Genomic DNA, 18,936 nt, shown 5'->3' with positions numbered 1-18,936 from the left:
CACTCGTCTATCTGAAACAAGTGTACAAGATGAGTGTGGATGGGAGAGTTGGAAGGGGTCGACCTTAGCGAATGTACCTAAATCAGATTGAGGACATTTTTAGCAAAGGCCAGCTTAGGAGTACCTTAATTAAGTTAATAACAATGTACCTACCTATATAGTTTAAGTTTAAAAAATTTGGCTCTCAAAAGAAATTTCAATCGTTGTACTGTTGATGTTTGGCTCTGTTGACTAATGAGTTTGCCGACCACTGGGCTAGCACATGATGGCATTTAACAACAAACATGCAGTAGACTGCTTTTCATGACCATGATGCATACAGATTGTGATGTGACTGCTTGAAAAGCTAACATAATTTTATGCCAGTAGTAGAAGTATAGTATCAGGAGCAAATGTACTAACAGATGCATTATACTTGTGCAGTCAAACCGATTGAGAATCTATCATTCTAGGCTCTTAATATTTTTAAGTGAATTTTTAAACTGAAGTCTATTTAGTTGAGGGCCACAAAGGTGATAGGAAGTCTAGAAACCATGAGTGAAGGAGCTGAAAGTGTTTAGATTGGAAAAGAAAAACATAAAGAATTGCCTTCAAATATTGCAAAGAAGAATATTGATCTCTTTTGTTCCAAAGACCAATAGATCAAAGTTTAAAGTACCTAACAACAGAAGTTATCTATTAAGTATAAAAGTTATGTTAGTTGAGAATTAGTTTCCAGGAATTAAAAGTACTAAGAGTAAGTAGCTGGTTCACCTTCTACAGGTAAGTGTGGGGGTTTATTTTGTGTTTGATGAGAGATTAAACTAGAATGACTTCTGTGGTCCATCCAACTCTAATACTTGGAAATGGCTAAATTAAAATACCAAGTGTTAGAAAGGCAGTGGAGCACTGGAACTCAGACATTCCAAGTATTTGGCACTTTTTAATAAAACTAAACATATCTCCCATATGACCCAGCAATTCCATTTCTAGGGGTATATGCAAAAGAATAATGTATCCATAAAGAGACTTGTACATAAATGTTCATAACAGCTTATTCATAATAGTCAAAAACTAGAAATAGTCCAAATGCCATCGACAGGATGACATTATGGTATATTTTGTACAATGGAATGCCACTACTCAGCAATGAAAATGAATTATTGATCCGACAACATGAATGAATCTCAGAAACATTGTGTGTGAAAAAAACGACACAAAGTACATACTGAGTTATTCCATTTTTATGAAATTTAAGAACAGGTAAATCTAATATATGCTAAGAGTCAGAATGGGGACGGGAGTTGTCCATAAAAGAAGCATGAGGGAACATTCTGGGATAATGAAAGTGTCTTTTTTTCTCCCCTCCTCCCCCCATTCTTTTCTTTAGCTGTGAGTGTCTTAGATCTTGAATTGGGTGATGGGTATCATGAATATGTACATTTCTCAAAACACATCAAACTACATTAGTCCCCCTGTCTCCCCTGAACCTATCTACAGTTTCATTTCTCTGCAGTTTCAGTTACCTGCAGTTAACTGATCTGAAAATATAGTAGATGAAAAATTTCAGCAATAAGCAATTTTTTAATTTTACGTCATTCTGAGTAGTGTGATGAAATGTCACGCTGTCCCACTTGAGACCTGAGTCCAGCATATCCCCATTGTATATGCTATCTACCCATTTGTGTCTATTGTCAGATCAACTGTCCTGGTATTGCACTGCTTCTGTTTAACCCTTATTTTACTTAATAATGGCCCCCAAAAGCAAGACTAGTGATAATGGCAATTCAGATATGCCAGAGAGAAGCTGTGAAGTGCTTCCTTTAAGTGAAAAGGTGAGTACAGTACCATAAGATATTTTGAGAGAGAGAGCACATTCACATATCTTTCATTACAGTATATTGTTTTAATGGTTCTATTTTGTTGTTATTAACTTCTTGCTGTTACCTAATTTATGAATTAAACTTTATCATAGGTATGTATGTATAGGAAAAAACATACACATGGAAACACATTTCTCAAACTTAATTTGTCCCGGAAGGCTGTTCAAGAATCAATTTGTTTGAAAACCGAATCATTTTTTTCCATTAGAAGTAATGTAACTTGAATTACTTCATTCCAGACCCCAAATGATTCCCTGTTTTAACCCTTCTTTTATACAGAACATGTCTAATGTACTGTTTAATCTGTAATTAAACACTTATTTTCTTAAACTTATCAAACCATCCCCTACTAGCCTTAAACTTTTTCATATATCACTGACTCTGATATACTATCACAGGTTAACTGATAGTATTTAAAAACAACAGTTTTTCTGCCTATTAAGTTGTCTGGGATTGTTGTTTTGTGAGCACTTTTACTCCCTTAGCATCATTAGCACTCTTGGTGGCCTCTTTATGATTTAAAATTGTGCTTTGTTTGTTGCCTGAGGGGTGCTTTTTGAGGTATCAGCATGAAGGGAAGGGTTGTCAGGTCAAAAACTGAATGTTTGGTCCACAATCGAGACATTTTTTCTGTGAAAAGCTTGGTGGAGAACAGAAAGATGTTCAAGAACTGAGGTTTGATTGTATAGCGTTTGGTGCTGTCCATGGTTTTAGGCATCCACTGGTGATACATGGATAAGGAGGAACTACTGTATATACTTAAGAACTGTGCATTTTTGCCATATGTAAATTACATAATAAGAATTTTTGGAAAAGGTGCATGTTAAATCTAAAGCTTCATTCTCAACTATTTTTAACAATAAAAGAGTTAAATAGGCCTTTGTGCATAGGCCTAGCAACCAGTAACTGTTCATGGGGAGAAAATGTATTCTTTTTCTGAAATAATTGGTTTAAAAAGTGAACTTTAGGAACATAACTTGTTTAAATTTCCTTGATGTTATATTATAGACTACTACTAATTCTAAATTCTCTTAAAAATTGGACACTAAATATGTGCTTCCTTTCCCCACCCCCAGCATGGTGCCTGTGTAAATGCAATGGACTTGTGGCAATTCACTCCTCTTCATGAGGCTGCTTCTAAGAACAGGATTGAAGTGTGTTCTCTTCTCCTAAGTTATGGTGCAGATCCAACACTGCTGAATTGTCACAATAAAAGTGCTATAGACTTGGCTCCCACACCACAATTAAAAGAAAGATTAGCATGTGAGTATAAAAAGATGAATGTTTAGCTAAGATATTATATCAATAAACTAAAACTATTTCTTGTTTGTTTCTAGAAACTTTTAAATGATAGAATAATTTCCTTAGCTGTGGATATCTTTTGTTCAAACTAGCATATCTTAATCATTCAGAAGTTTCTACTTATTCTGCTCTTAAGATGAAAAGAAAATGTATTTGTATTCTTTTTTTTTTAAGTCAAGTTAAATGCATTTTATATGTATTGGTCTTATAGGTGGTATGCTTTTGAAAAGAATTTGGGTTTTATTCCTGTCTTTGATGTGACTTTCTACGGAAACTGCCATGAAGTCGAAGTGTTATTTGTAGGATTGCCATCTTGTAAATCTAGTCCCCAGATTTTTGTCATCTAATGTTCTTTGGTATCTGGACAGTTCTATGGTCTTCTATGTATAGCTGAAATAGATGTAATGAGACATAGCCACCTAGTTCAGGTACAATTTGCTATACATAAATAGGAAATTTACATTATTCTGGAATAATAAAGGACACTGCATGGTTTCACAAATCTGAGACATAAAAGAGAGCAATCTTGAGAAAATACCCTCTTTCATTTGTTCATCAGTAGGTACCTCTTGGAATATCCAGCTTGTCTAGTCCCCAGTTCTCTGATGTGTGAGCAAAGCCATCTGCTATTGCTGTAATGCTAGTGTAGGGACTGTGATCACCCTCTGTTTTATTTATTTACTGAGAAAAGTTCTATGCTTTGGAAAATTATGAGAACTCTCTGATCTGGGAATATGTTGCAGTACTCCAGATATTTCCAGACCAAAATAGACTTTGAGTTGGCCATGGGCTAAATCCGTGTATACAGTTGGAGATGAATTGGATCATAACAGGGGAACTGGAATACGACTGTCTCCCTTTTTAGGGGTTATATTTGGAGAATATCTTTAGACTCTCTATTTGGCTATTTTGGTAGATAATTTTGAAAATAATTTAAAGGAAAATATTATGTCTTTTACTAGGTAAATCTTACCAATTTGATAATTCTCATGCAGATTTATATACTTTTCCTTCATCTAGATGAATTTAAAGGCCATTCTTTGCTGCAGGCTGCACGGGAAGCTGATGTTACACGAATCAAAAAACATCTCTCTCTGGAAATGGTGAATTTTAAGCATCCTCAAACACATGAAACAGCATTGGTAATGTTTCAGATTTAAGTTTTTGTAATACAGTAACCAAAAACATGCAAAACTAATCATAGTGTCCTACTTCTGATGATACAGGGTAATTACTATAATGTCCTATTTTTGTAATAGCATCTTAAAATCTGTGCTTTTTAAAAATTAATGCCTCCACATATATATAGAAAAATTTCAAATAATACAGAAAAATAGACAATCTACCTCACTCCCCAAAAGGCAATGTTGTTATTCATTTGAGTATATTTCCAGAAACAAGTTTTGTTTATGTACTGGTATATATTATGTGTAATTTTTTATTATGAGTGGTTCATATAATTTGTTTTTTATTATGTTTATGATTAAAATTTTGGAATTCACTGAAAATAATGGAAAAAGAAAACAATTCTACCACCAAGATAAAAATCACTTGGTTTTCTTCTAGAATTGTCTTTTTTTTCCCCAAAATTAGATCTACAATATTTTTCCTCCTCGCTCGAGGATATGCTTTTTATTTTAGAGAGAGGAAGGGTGGAGGGAGAGAAAGAGAAACATCAATCGGTTGCCTCCCATATGCCCAGATTGGGGATCGAACCTGCAACCCGGGTATGGGTCCTGACCATTCCCGCAACCTTTCGGTGTACAGGATGATGCTCCAACTGAGTCACACCAGCCAGGGCAAAGTGAGATCTAAAGTCTGTATGTCTCTCCTCTATCCTGTGTGAATAAAGTGTGTGAGTAGAGGCCACTTCCCTGATAGAGGTAGAGGTAATAACCACTCTGTGCAACTGTAACAAATTAAATGAGAGAATCAGGCAGTCTGTGGAAAAGCAGTCAGAAAAGATGGGAGCTAGCAAGGATAAGTGATGATCCCTAACTGTTTTGGCTCAGTGGATAGAGTGTTGGCCTGAGAACTGAAAGGTCCCAGGTTCGATTCCAGTAAAGAAGGGCATGTACCTTATTTGCGGGCACATCCCCCGTATGGGGTTTGCAGAAGGCAGCTGATCGATGTTTCTCTCTCATCGGTGTTTCTAACTCTCTATCCCTCTCCCTTCCTCTCTGTAAAAAATCAATAAAATACATTTTTAAAAAAGGATAAGTGATGAAAGAGAGGAACGGGAATGGTATAATCAGAGCCTATCGTAGAAGTAGAAATTAAAAGGAACCAAGTCCTGCTGTATGAATTGCAGAATGTGTTTTGGGTGAGGAAAAATGGCCCTACATAAATTCATGTGTTTAGGAGCAAATTTAACTCATAGTAGCCTTACTTCCCTGATAGCTTTTATGATTAATTTTCTTCCTAATGCTATGATGTAAACTATGTGAAGGTTATGTAGAAATCTATAAAACATTTTAGACCGTTTTGCTACTTAACATGTAAAAAATACCCAGTAAAACAATAGCAAAGCTGCAAGCTAATAAGAAATGCTAGTGCAAAATTTAAATTGTAGGAGCATTAAGATGGTACAGAGAAACTTGGAAAGATTGACATGGAAAATTTTAAAGTAGCTACTACTTGTTGTTTTCCCTAAATATTGCATAGTTGTGATTCCAGGGGCACTGCCTTCCAAGTTTCCAGAGACTGCAGGCCCTGTCCCAAATTGTAGGAGCAATTTGAAGTAGATGTGATCAAAATTCTTGAAAATAAACTATTTCCATTCTGTGTGCTGTCCTGCTAGATGTCCTGGGGTGATTACTTATACCATATCAAAGGAACAATGTTCACCATATAGAAATGGTTTCATTGAGAGCAAAGGAATGATTTTTGTGACAGCAGCAACATCGACGAATGAATCTGAAACAAAGTCATGACTATCAGATATGCTTTGTAATTAACAGGTCAACATCAGAATAAATTTCATGTGTACTGTGTATTTAGATATATAAAACAACCTAGCTTAACAATTATCTGGAACTTTTATTCCGTGAATTTTTAGGTTTCAATTTTAAAATATACATACATGGATTTAGTCATTCACTCATTTAGACATTTATTGAACACCTATTGTGTATGAGTGTCATCCTGGATGTTGGGGATTCAAAGATTTGGGACATGACCATGAGGTATTTATAGGTTTAAAACTAGCGGATCTCTAGCTTATGTCTCCCTTCCTCCTTGATGTATCATGCACATAGATGCTGCCACATTCAACTTAAAGTGTATCATTTTCTACCACTGATAATCCAAGTTCCTTATTCTGCTGGAGCAGCTAGTTGAAAGAGAAACAAATACTACTCATCTGGCCAACTATTCCATCAGTGCCATTACCAAGCAGAAGCCAGAACTGATGAGTGCTGTGTTATTTCTTCCTGTAAAGAAACCCCAGTCTTTGGGCTGTTTTGTCAGTTAACCTTTAAAAAAATGATATAAACAGTGTTCTCAATGGGAACAGTTCTGAAAAGAGTATTGGTCACATTAATTTAAATTTTTCATCACATCAATAGTGGCTTTTTCAAAGATGTAGGACAACTATAAGCTTAATTGGAATATTTAGTAATAGATGTTATCAGGCAAATAAGATTTTCAGGCCCTGCCAGAATTTGGTAATTGTTGCACATTCTATCCAATAGAGAGTCTTTGAGTAGCAAAGTTAAAAAAAAAAAGTTAAAGTCAAACATAAAACACAGAAGTAAAATAACTTACAGCCCTGGCCAGTTTGGCTCAGTGGATAGAGCATCGGCCTGTGGTCTGAAGGGTCCCAGGTTCAATTCCAGTCAAGGTCACATGCCCAGGTTCTGAGCTCAATCCCCAGTGGGGGACATGCAGGAGGTAGCCAATCAATGATTCTCTCTCATCATTGATGTTTCTATCTATCTCTCTCTCTCCCTTCCTCTCTGAAATTAATAAAAATATATAAAAAATAAATAAATAAAAGTTGTTTCTTTAAAAAAAATCTAGATTGGAAACAGATGTTCTTAAATAAAAAGCAGTCCTGTATAGTCCTTGATTAATGCTGCAATTTAAATTATCTAGCATTGTGCTGCCGCCTCTCCATACCCCAAAAGAAAGCAAATATGTGAACTGTTGCTAAGAAAAGGAGCGAACATCAATGAAAAGACTAAAGAGTAAGTATACTTATAATAATTAAAAATTATTGATATTTTATGTTTTGAAAAAATGCACTTATTGTCTGGCTGGCTTTTTCTCTTTAAGATTCTTGACTCCTCTACACGTCGCATCTGAGAAAGCTCATAATGATGTTGTTGAAGTTGTGGTGAAACATGAAGCAAAGGTATTACCTTTTTGGTAATCTTTGGTAATCCAATGAGTTATTTTATACTTAGCAGATTAAATGTCTGACTTCCTAGACTGTTTACTCTCTTATAAGTATTACCTTTTTCCTCTGAATCAATATTTAAAAATAATCCTGCAGATATTTTTTCTTCATTTTTTTTGCTAGAAATCCTATGGATTTACTCAAAAGTACATTATTCCTATATATCCTTCCTTCTCTATTCCTTTTAACCACACCCCACTGGTCAAGTTATCCTTAAGGTCTTTTTCTAGCAACTATACTCTTCAGGAAAATGTCTCCAGCTGGAGACATTCTGATTCTGACCTGTCATCATTTCTAGTATTCTTTTCTCAAATCTTCTGTTCCTTGATTACCATGATAACTCCTGTTATTTACCCCAGCCACAGCCTTTCTTACCCTCTGTTATTTCTCCATATTGGGAAATAAATACTATCATATTGGGAAGTTACTGTTTTTTAGTTGGCATTTGTGCACAAAGTATTTTATTCATGGAATAATTATGTTTTCATCCAGGCTACAAATTATAATTTCTTACCCAGGAACTTTAAAAAATAATACTCAGTAAAAGATATACATAGCATCCCAGATTGGGATGATAGTCACTTAATTCAACGGTTTTTATAATTTTTAGCCACAGATCATTGCCTTTAAACAAAATCTTTAGTAGAAATGTACAGTAAAACAGGAAGAATGGAGCTGCCCTGAATGAGGGAGAAGAATGGAATAGAGACCCTTTCCCCTTCGGTGGGCCCCAGGCTCTTCTATAAATGTGCTTTGCAGAATCGTTTCTGTCTGTCCTTCCTTGGGTTTCCCACCCAAGGGAACACTTAGAATTCTATAATTTTTTTTCTGTTGCCTCTTAGTGTCTTAATTTCTCTTTGATTTGGGGGAATTCTTGATAATGTATAATCTCCATCTTTGCTATTGTAAATTATTGAATGAAATAAAGTTATTTCTGCTTGACTGCTTGGCATATCTCATTTGTCTATTCTATAACTTTTCACTGATTGCTTTTTTAACCATGTGATCTATTACTAGAAGAACATCTGGATGCATATTAAACTTGAGTTATGAAACTCAGCGAATCAGTCTTGACTAGGGTGGCCAACCATCTAGGTTTGTCCAGGACTGAGGGATTTCCAGATACACAGGACTTTCAGTGCTAAAACGGGAAGTCCCGGGCAAACCAGGACAAAGTTGGTCACCCTAATCGTAAAATAAAGTGGTACCCAAATAAACTTTTTTAAAGTGAATGTATTTCATATTTCAGTGAATTTTCATATATGAATAAATAGATTAATTGCCTTGAGCATTTTAAATGGCCTTTTCAGGCCCTGTAAGCCTGAAGATTAGCCATTTATAGTCTAGTTTTGGATTCATTGAGAAAGTCATACTATATTCCTGTTGAAATATTCTCCACTTCCATGAATACGAATTGAACAGTTTCTCAAAACATTAGTGGCCACAGGATTGATTACCAAGAAACTTAATTTCTCAGTTATGTTTTGAGGAATTACTTCCTTGATTGGGAGGGGTGGAGTAGGGATGAATAAGGAATGTTACAGGTGGTGTGTTTTTTTTAATTAGGAACATTTTTTTATTTTTTTTAAAATATATTTTATTGATTTTTTACAGAGAGGAAGGGAGAGGGATAGAAAGTTAGAAACATCAATGAGAGAGAAACATGGATCAGCTGCCTCCTGCACACCCCCTACTGGGGATGTGCCTGCAACCAAGGTACATGCCCTTGACCGGAATCGAACCTGGGACTCTTCAGTCCAAAGGCCGATGCTCTATCCACTGAGCCAAACCGGTCAGGGCAATTAGGAACATTTTAAAAAGTACAACCAAGTTGGAAGAACTTTATAGAGGATAATTATATACCCACCACTTAATTTTCTCCCTCTATCAATATATCTTATTTTTTGACACATTTCAAAGTAATTTGCAAATTATTGTGCACTTCTCAAATACTTCCAAATAGGCACATCTAGAGCAGCGGTTGCCAACCTTTTGGACGACTGCTGATCTAGAGGTCAATATTCATTTACAGGCATTTTTTTTTAGATGTAAAATTTGCGTGTAATTAAATGCATAATTCTTAAATGTACATTTACTGAATCAGCAAGACACAGAACATTATCTCATGGCAGAGATAGGGCAATCTCCACCCCTAGAGACAATACCCCTTGTAATTTTTTCCTATATACATTACATTTGCTTGTTCAAGGTCTTCATGTCTATGGATCATACAATATGTACTCATGTGTAAGGCTTTTTCCTCAATATACTGTCTTGGAGATTCAGCCACTAATCAATAGTTTGTTCCTTTTTATTGCTCAGAAGTATTCCATTTTGTGAATATACCATATTGTATTTATATGTACAGATTACATTTTACATGATTTAAAAAGGTAGAAGATTAAGCCAGTAGGAATAAATGTTTTCGTGCTTATCTAATCTCAGGCTTTGTTACTGACTATAGTCTTCAGGTTATTGTCCACATTTCTGGAACTCAGAGAGCCATAGAAATACATGGATTAGACTTAGGCAATGTTCAGCTTTAAATGCAGTGAACTTTTTAATGCTAAACACAACTATTATTCAACATCTCATACTGTTAACCCAAAATTGAATCTTCCTTCTGATGTTAGCCATCATGAATTGGTGAATTTATGTTCTAGACCAGGGGTCCTCAAACTACGGCCCGCGGGCCACATGCAAATACAAATATTGTATTTGTTCCCATTTTGGTTTTTTACTTCAAAATAAGATATGTGCAGTGTGCATAGGAATTTGTTCATAGTTTTTTTTTAAACTATAGTCCGGCCCTCCAATGGTCTGAGGGACAGTGAACTGGCCCCCTGTTTAAAAAGTTTGAGAACCCCTGTTCTAGACTTGTGCATAAATACTTGCTTTGAATAGGCTTCTTAAGAGAATAATTGAGAATTTTAAATTAGTAGCAAATGCTAAATACATGATTGGGTGGTTTAAATTTTGCATTGAAGGCTAATTTCAGCTTTGTCTGCATTGTTAAGGTTAATGCTCTGGATAACCTCGGTCAGACTTCTCTGCACAGAGCTGCACACTGTGGTCATCTACAAACTTGCCGCCTACTCCTGAGCTACGGGTGTGATCCTAATATCATATCCCTTCAGGGCTTTACTGCTTTACAGATGGGAAATGAAAATGTGCAGCAGCTTCTTCAAGGTATTACATGCTTCTGTGAAGTTAATTTTGTTAATTAACCTTTATATTTTTTCCACATACCATGTAAGAGTTGGTAGTAAAAGGAAACATTTTTAGAATTTTTGGCTGTTATTTCTTCCTAACTCATTATACTGTTTTTTTCTTCTACTCCATAGGGATTTCCTACATAATCTACCAAACTCTGAAAGAACTCTACTTTCAGATAAGGTGCCTCCTCCCTTAAAGCTTGGTTCTACCTCCTTAGTAGTAGTTAATTACTCTCTTCTCTCTCTCTCTTTAGAGGGTATCCCATTAGGTAATTCAGAAGCTGACCGACAGTTGCTGGAAGCTGCAAAGGCTGGAGATGTAGAAACCGTAAAAGTAAGATACGATCTTACGTTTTTAATTTTGTATTTTTATTTTGATAATGTTTAATGTGTTTGTATTGTTATAATGAAGAGCCTAGTTATTTATATATGCCTTGTTTTAAGAGGTAAATAATGCTAATCTAGTTTTCTGAAAATAAGAATCATTAAATAATAAAAGAAACTTTAGTTTCACATGTATCTCTGTAAATGCATCACAGTCACAAATTTAAATAAATTGCATGTTCATGGAAATGAATTTTGTTTAAAGAACGCATACATTTGTTTCTTTAAAAGAATAAGGTGCCCTGGCTGGTTAGCTCAGTTGGTTAGAGCATCATCCCAACACACCAAGGTTTCAGGTTTGATCCCCAGCCAGAGCACATACAAGAAGCAACTAATGAATGCATAAGTAATTGGAACAACAAATCCTCCCTCTCCCTTCCTTCCTCTCTCTCTTAAATCAATCAATAAAAATTTTTTTAAAGAGAGAGAAAGGGGTTTTACTAACACTAATATTCATTTGACCATTTTAAAAATATATATTTCTTTATTGATTCAGAGAGGAAGGGAGAGGGAGAGCAAGATAGAAACATCAATGATGAGAGAGAATCATTGATCGACTGCCTCCTGCACATCCCATACTGGGAATCAAGCCCACAACCCGCGCATGTGCCCTTGGCCAGAATCGAACCTGGGACCCTTCAGTCCACAGGCCGACGTTCTATCCAGTGAGCCAAACCAGCTAGCTTCATTTGACCTTTTTTGAGCACTGTGATTTATTATTGGTGTTGCTTTTATTCTCCAAATGTTTATACTTTTCATGCAAAATACTCTCGAGTGTTTTGAATGTGACTCTTACGGCCTTTTCCCGCTAGGCTTTGTTACCTAAACCAAAGAACACAAAAAAATTATTTGATTGACTGTTTTCTTAATTCTCCCAGTTAAGAAACAATAACATTCTATAGTTAGTTCATTCCATGTAGTTCATTAATTTTCTACCAATGTAATTTCTTGGCTACCAGCATCAGCACTACCTAGAAACTTGTTAGAAAGGCAAATTCTCAGGTCCCAGCCAGCACACTGAGTTAGAAAATCTGGAGGTGAGAACCAATGAACATGAAAATTTGAGAATCATTGATCTAGAGCAGTAATCCTCAAACTTTAATGTGCTTGCAAATCACCTAGGGATCCTATTAAAATGCTAGTTCTGACTCAATAGATGGGGTCTGAGATTCTGAGTTTTTAATAAGCCCGGGGTGATACTGATGCTTTGATGATGCAGTATGCCTCTACATATATTTGCCAAAAATGCAAATTACAATTGCTGATAATTGATACTTAGATTACCTTTATGTAAATAGTAATTGTGACCATGGTAAAATTTACCTACTAGTCTTAGCAAAAGATAATACAGGTACTAGAGATGGGAGGAACAGAGGGATTCTCAATAAATGACAAGATGAAATAAGAATAAAAAGCAATAGTTTCTGAGGATGCTAATTTGATGAGGCAAGAAAATAACTCAGACATTTGAAATTTCTACTAAATGAATGAAAATAAGAAACCAGAATAAGTAGCATTGTATGTATGCTGTGTTCCATCCTACAGAAATTGTGTACTGTTCAGAGTGTGAATTGCAGAGACATCGAAGGGCGTCAGTCTACACCACTCCATTTTGCAGCTGGCTATAACAGGGTGTCTGTGGTGGAGTATCTGCTGCAACATGGAGCTGATGTGCATGCTAAAGACAAAGGGCAAGTACCAGCCATTGCCATGGTCTCTTTCTTTTATCAGACCTTTTTAGGAAAATCTGAAAATATTTTTATGATAGTTAGTAGTTGTTTTATTTTCAGGGAAATCTATTCCCTAACATTAGCTTAAATATGGCTTCTTCATTTTAGTTAAGATTTTATGATGGTTAGCATTTACATACAGGCTTATTTGCATAATGCCTTATTTATATATATAAAAGCCTAAGCGACCTTTCGACTGGTAGCTATGACATAAACTGACCACCAGGGGGCAGATGCTCAATGCACAGGCATGGAAACATGGAACAGACTGATGAATCTCAGAGGGAAGAGGAGCGAGGGGAGGGTGGGAAGAGATTAACCAAAAATCTTATATGCATACTAGAGGCCCAGTGCACAGATTCGTGCACTGGTGGGTTCCTTGCCCTGGCCTACGGGGACCAGGCCGAAACTGGCAGTCTGACATCCCCCAAGGGGTCCTGGATTACGAGAGGGCGCAGGCCAGGCCGATGGACCCCACCGTGTACCAATCTGTGCACCAGGCCTCTAGTATTTTATACTAATAATGACTAAGGAGATTACAATAGTGTGGTTGATGTAAAAAATGTTTTAATTTGCTTTGGTAATAATTTAAATTCTTCCAGTTTGTTTTAAAATTATTTTTCTTTAAAAATATACAATTCTAGGTATTTAATATATTCTCTGCAATTTTAACTATTCCCCCCTTGCCCCCCAAAATAATTCCATCTATGCTTTCATTAAATATTTAGATTCTATATAACCAGCATAATCTCTTTTACAGTTCAAGAAATTTATCGGCTATATGTAATTATTTAAATTAAAACATATCTTTGTGTTGCATGGCTTACCTTTTTTTTTTCAGAGGCCTTGTACCTTTGCACAATGCATGTTCTTACGGACATTATGAAGTTGCAGAACTTCTTGTTAAGCATGGAGCAGTAGTTAACGTAGCCGATTTATGGAAATTTACACCTTTACATGAAGCTGCAGCAAAAGGAAAATATGAAATTTGCAAACTCCTGCTCCAGGTATATTTAAGCACTTACTGTTGACAGGGTGTATTACATAGAAAATGTTTAATATTTCTAATAATTCTAATATTAATTTAAACTAATAAAGGAATAGGAAGCAATATCTAACTCGCTACCTAGATATCAGAATAAATGCCAGGAACATTATTTTAATATGAGTATGTTTACCACACATAGATTTATTATTTTATTTTATTTATTTAAATTTTTTTATTGTTGATAATACTGCAGTTCTCCATTTGCCCCCCCTTTGCCCACCTTCACCCAGTTCCCACCTTTCCCTCCCCTGGCTCTCACTACACTATTGTCTGTGTCCATGAGCTATACATATATGTTCTTTAGCTTATCCCTTTACCTTCTTTATCCAGTCCTCTCCATCCCCCTCCTCTCTGACATTTGTCGGTCTGTTCCATGTAACCATGCTTCTGGTTCTGATTTGTTTATCAATTTATTTTGCTCATTAGATTCCACATATTGGTGAGATTATGTTTTTTGTGTTTTCTGACTGGCTTATTTCACTTAACATGTCCAGATCCATCTAGTATGCTGTCGTAAAGGATGAGGTTTTTTGAGGGTTTTTTTTTTAATCCTCACCTGAGGATATTTTTTTCATTGCTTTTTAGAGAGTGTAGAAGGGAGGGAGGGAGAGAGAGAGAGAGAAACATAGATATGAGAGAGATACACTGATTAGAACCTGCAGCCCAGTTACATGCTCTTGACTGGGAATCAAACCCAAGACCCTTTGGTGTGTAGGCCAATGCTCTAACTCTTAAGCCACACCAGCCAGAGCAAGAGTTTTCTTTTTTTACAGCCGTGTAGTATTCCATTGTGTAAATGTACCACAGCTTTTTTATCCACTCATCTGCTGATGGGCACTTGTCAGTCTGTTCCATGTTTCCATGCTTCTGGTTCTATTTTATTGATCTGGGCTATTTCCAGATCTTGGCTATTATAAACACTGCTATGAACATAGGGGTGCATATATTCTTTCTGATTGGTGTTTTGGGAGTGTTGGGATATATTCCTAGGAGTGGGATCACTGAGTCAAAAGGCAGTTCCATTTCTAAGTTTTTGAGGAGCTCCATACTGTTTTCCACAGTGGCTGCATCAGTCTGCACCAACATTGCATTAGGGTTCCTTTTTCTCCACAACCTTCCTCACCAGCACTTGTTCTTTGTTGATTTATCGATAGTAGCCATTCTAACAGGTGTGAGGTGATACCTCATTGTAGTTTTAATTTGCATCTCTCTGATGAATGTGATGTTGAGCATTTTTTCATATGTCTATTGGCCATTTGTATGTTCTTTTTGGATAAGTATCTATTCAGGTCTTTTGCCCATTTTTTAATTGGATATTTTGTCTTCCTAGTGTTGAGTAGATTTATTATTGTATAAAGTCAACTATTGTTATATTAATAGTTTTCTGATTATGTTTTTTTCTTAGTACTTCAAAATAGTTGGTGCGTTATATAATTAATAAGCCAGATTTATTTATTTACTTAATTCTTTATTGTTGAAAGTATTACGTATGTCCTCTTTTTCCCCCCATTGACCCTTTCCAGCCCGCCCCTACCCCCTTGGCCCTCACCACCCCATTGTCTGTGTCCATGGGCCATGCATATATGCATACAAGGTCCTTGGTTGGTTACCTCCCTCCCCCCACCTTCTCTGCTTCCCACCTTCCCTCTCCCCACGCACCTTCCCTCTGAGAGTCTGCACTCTGTTCCATGCTTCCTTGTTTCTAAGCCAGATTTATTTGAATCTAATCAAATTGATAGTGCTGATTCAATACAGGTACCAGTGTACATATTTTACAGTAAAAACAAGAGTAAAGTTAAATTTATTTCAATGTTTGTGGAAACTAAAAATGGTATATTTGAAAGTTAATTTATTTTAAATGTAGTTTAAAATTTTGACTAGTGTTGCATTATAAAACCCCAGTATATTTTAACTTCCTCTATATTCTTTTTATTATAATTTTCTGTATATTAAATTAAACATTGATAACAATCACGTTAACCTTTAAGGTAGAGTCTCAGTAGGCAATAGTTTTCTTTAGTATAGTTACATTGACTGTTTCCTTATTGTCCAAGGACAAACCTAAGTCAGTTCCTCTTTGTTCTTTTTTCACATGCCCAGCATGGTGCAGATCCTACAAAGAAGAACAGGGATGGCAATACTCCTTTGGATCTTGTTAAAGATGGCGACACTGATATCCAAGATCTACTGAGGGGAGACTCAGCTTTGTTAGATGCTGCCAAGAAGGGCTGTTTAGCCAGAGTGAAGAAGTTGTCTTCTCCTGATAATGTCAATTGCCGTGATACCCAAGGCCGACATTCAACACCTTTACATTTAGCAGGTAAGGGAATGGAGTTTCACAGATTTAGGCTGGTGAAACCTAAGATTCATTTTATCTGAGTAAAATATCTTCTACAAATAAATGTAAAGGGTTTAAATCAAAATCTCCTAATATCACTGTTACACTCTAGTGCAGTGGTCGGCAAACTCGTTAGTCAACAGTACAACGATTGAAATTTCTTTTGACAGCCAAATTTTTAAACTTAAACTATATAGGTAGGTACATTGTTATTAACTTAATTAGGGTACTCCTAAGGCTTAGGAAGAGCCACACTCAAGGGGCCAAAGAGCCTCATGTGGCTCGCGAGCCGCAGTTTGCCGACCACGGCTCTAGTGTATTTGTATAGGGCAGTGATGGTGAACCTATGACACGTGTGTCAGAGGTGACACGCAAACTCATTTTTTTGGTTGATTTTTCTTTGTTAAATGGCATTTAAATAGATAAAGTAAATATCAAAAATATAAGTCTTTGTTTTACTATGGTTGCAAATATAAAAAAATTTCTATATGTGACACGGCACCAGAGTTAAGTTAAGGTTTTTCAAAATGCTGGCACACCGAGCTCAAAAGGTTCGCCATCACTGGTATACGGCAACTATACGTCATGGTCAATCTAGTAGTAGTAGTTGAAAGAGGCTCTGCCAGTCACCATGTGTGCTTTGGAACCTTTATTTCAGGTCACCATATTTAAATCATCTTTGGTGAGTGAGTTTTAGGTACAGAAACTTGAAAAATATGCCTGCTTGACCCAGCTTTCCTCATGAGAAGCTAAAGCTTTTCATTCTTCTGATGATAGCTGTTAAGCACAAGCAGAAAAATAAATCTTAAAAGACTTTCAGAAGTAACATAAACCTCTCACCAAAGTTATTTCTTATATTAATTATAAAATACTACAGATTGGTGGCTTAAACAACAGAAATTTATTTCCTCACAGTTCTGGAGATCAAGATTTTTTTTTTTTTTTTTTTTTTTTTTTTATTTATTTTTTACAGAGAGGAAGGGAGAGAGATAGAGAGTCAGAAACATCGATGAGAGAGAAACAGCGATCAGCTGCCTCCTGATGTGCCCGCAACCCAGGTACATGCCCTTGACCGGAATCGAACCTGGGACCTTTCAGTCCGCGGGCCGACGCTCTATCCACTGAGCCAAACCGGTTTCGGCAAGAGATCAAGATTTTAAGGATTGGATTCTCCTGAGGCCCCTCTCCTTGCCTAGCAGAGGGCCACCTTCTTGCTGTGTCCTCACATAGCTTTCTTTGTTGTGAACACGTCCCCGTCTCTCTCACTCTATGGGTCCCACTCTCCTTTTATAAGAAACCAGTCTGCTAGGATGGTCACATTCTAAGGTATACTGGTGCTCAGAGCTTCAATATAGGAATTTTGGAGGACACACTTGAGTACATAATATTTGTTCTGAATTTTCACTCAAAATTGGCACCGTGCACCTTGTTTTTAGTGCAGGTATACAGCATTGTGGTTTCAGTACAGCTTTTTCAGCTACATTGAAGGTGCTAGAGAATGGGCCTTTAAAATCACTGAGCCACAGCTAATACTTCAGTGGATTTGTGTCCCACGCCTATATTACTCACACAACTTTATCTAAAACATGTATTAAAAAAAGTAAAAATCTATTCATTTCAGTCTCAGTATGAGTGTGTTCCTAGTGTTTAAGGGATAATTTTGATTAGATGTGATTTTTAACTTCTCGCCCCATGTAAGTTGGGACCCCACTCTCCGAGGAAAAGTATTACTCTATCTGTGTCTTTTCGAGAATTTTGGAAGTGATAAGCCACATGGTGATAAAAAGCTTTTCTGCTTCTACTGGCAATCAGGAGTTTCTAGTTCATATAAGACAAGAGTGACCTAATCTCTGATTTGAATTGTGCTGTGCATATTTATTTATATTAGCTTTTTAAATTTTTATGGAAGCTTATCTAGAACATTAACATCACTATTTAATTACGTTGTTTTTGTAAATGGCAAATACGTTGTATGCACAGAATATTTTTGCCCACCTGGGCAGTGTTATACCTTGAGACCTAGAAGGGCTTGTACATTTAGTGCAACACTTAGCTTATAATAGTTTTGTAGGTTTGTCTTTCTTTGCTTGATTTTACTAAAATTGTTTTGCCTTAGATCCTTCAGCAAAAGGATAAAAACTGCAATAAAAATTAAATGTAGATAAAATATTTTCAACTATTTTAAAGTTTCAAGTCATATCTGGTTTTATTTTGGCAAAGTTAACTTCCAGATTTGCTTTCAGCCTGTGAGTATGTGTCGGACTATACCATAAGAGTGTGTATTAAGATAGCTGACAGTTTCAAAGATGACAGATTATGGCATATTTATAAAATATTGTTTCACTTCATGGGTTTAGCAACACATAGGTTCTGCTGCCAGACTTGTAGAGATAAAAGCATGTTCCTGTGGCCTTCTGGGGAATCGGTGCCCTAAGACCCATGCTGGATGCTGTCTCCTGCTCTGTATTAAGGTCCTAACTTAGCTTTTATATGATTGAATGCCTTTAACTCGCAGCCTGGGAGACCACGTATCTGAATTCTGGAAGTTGTATATAACAACATGAAGGCAGGGACTTTGGGAAGAAGGTTTTAAAAGATACAGTCATATCAATCAGATTTCCTAAAATGAATGAGTATCATCCCTGAGAGCTTCCAACT

At 36.2% G+C, this 18,936-nt stretch overlaps 1 protein-coding gene across 2 annotated transcripts in view; it reads left to right on the top strand.

The window, feature by feature from the left end:
* The window catches only part of TNKS2 (tankyrase 2), a 55,222-nt gene that overhangs the window by 15,117 nt on the left and 21,169 nt on the right, over window positions 1-18,936 (top strand). For both annotated transcript variants that reach the window (XM_070432714.1, XM_070432713.1), the window contains exons 8-16: window positions 2,939-3,125; window positions 4,185-4,306; window positions 7,260-7,351; window positions 7,440-7,518; window positions 10,581-10,752; window positions 11,033-11,112; window positions 12,708-12,853; window positions 13,734-13,899; window positions 16,041-16,260. In XM_070432714.1, the coding sequence (XP_070288815.1) occupies window positions 2,939-3,125; window positions 4,185-4,306; window positions 7,260-7,351; window positions 7,440-7,518; window positions 10,581-10,752; window positions 11,033-11,112; window positions 12,708-12,853; window positions 13,734-13,899; window positions 16,041-16,260 (1,264 nt within the window). The remainder of the gene's footprint in view (window positions 1-2,938; window positions 3,126-4,184; window positions 4,307-7,259; window positions 7,352-7,439; window positions 7,519-10,580; window positions 10,753-11,032; window positions 11,113-12,707; window positions 12,854-13,733; window positions 13,900-16,040; window positions 16,261-18,936) is intronic.

Source organism: Myotis yumanensis, unplaced genomic scaffold (genome assembly GCF_028538775.1).
Source record: "Myotis yumanensis isolate MYYU_CA2020_CCGP unplaced genomic scaffold, mMyoYum1.0.hap1 SCAF_13, whole genome shotgun sequence".
Lineage (NCBI taxonomy): Eukaryota > Metazoa > Chordata > Mammalia > Chiroptera > Vespertilionidae > Myotis > Myotis yumanensis.
This window is presented reverse-complemented; position numbering and strand designations above follow the sequence as displayed.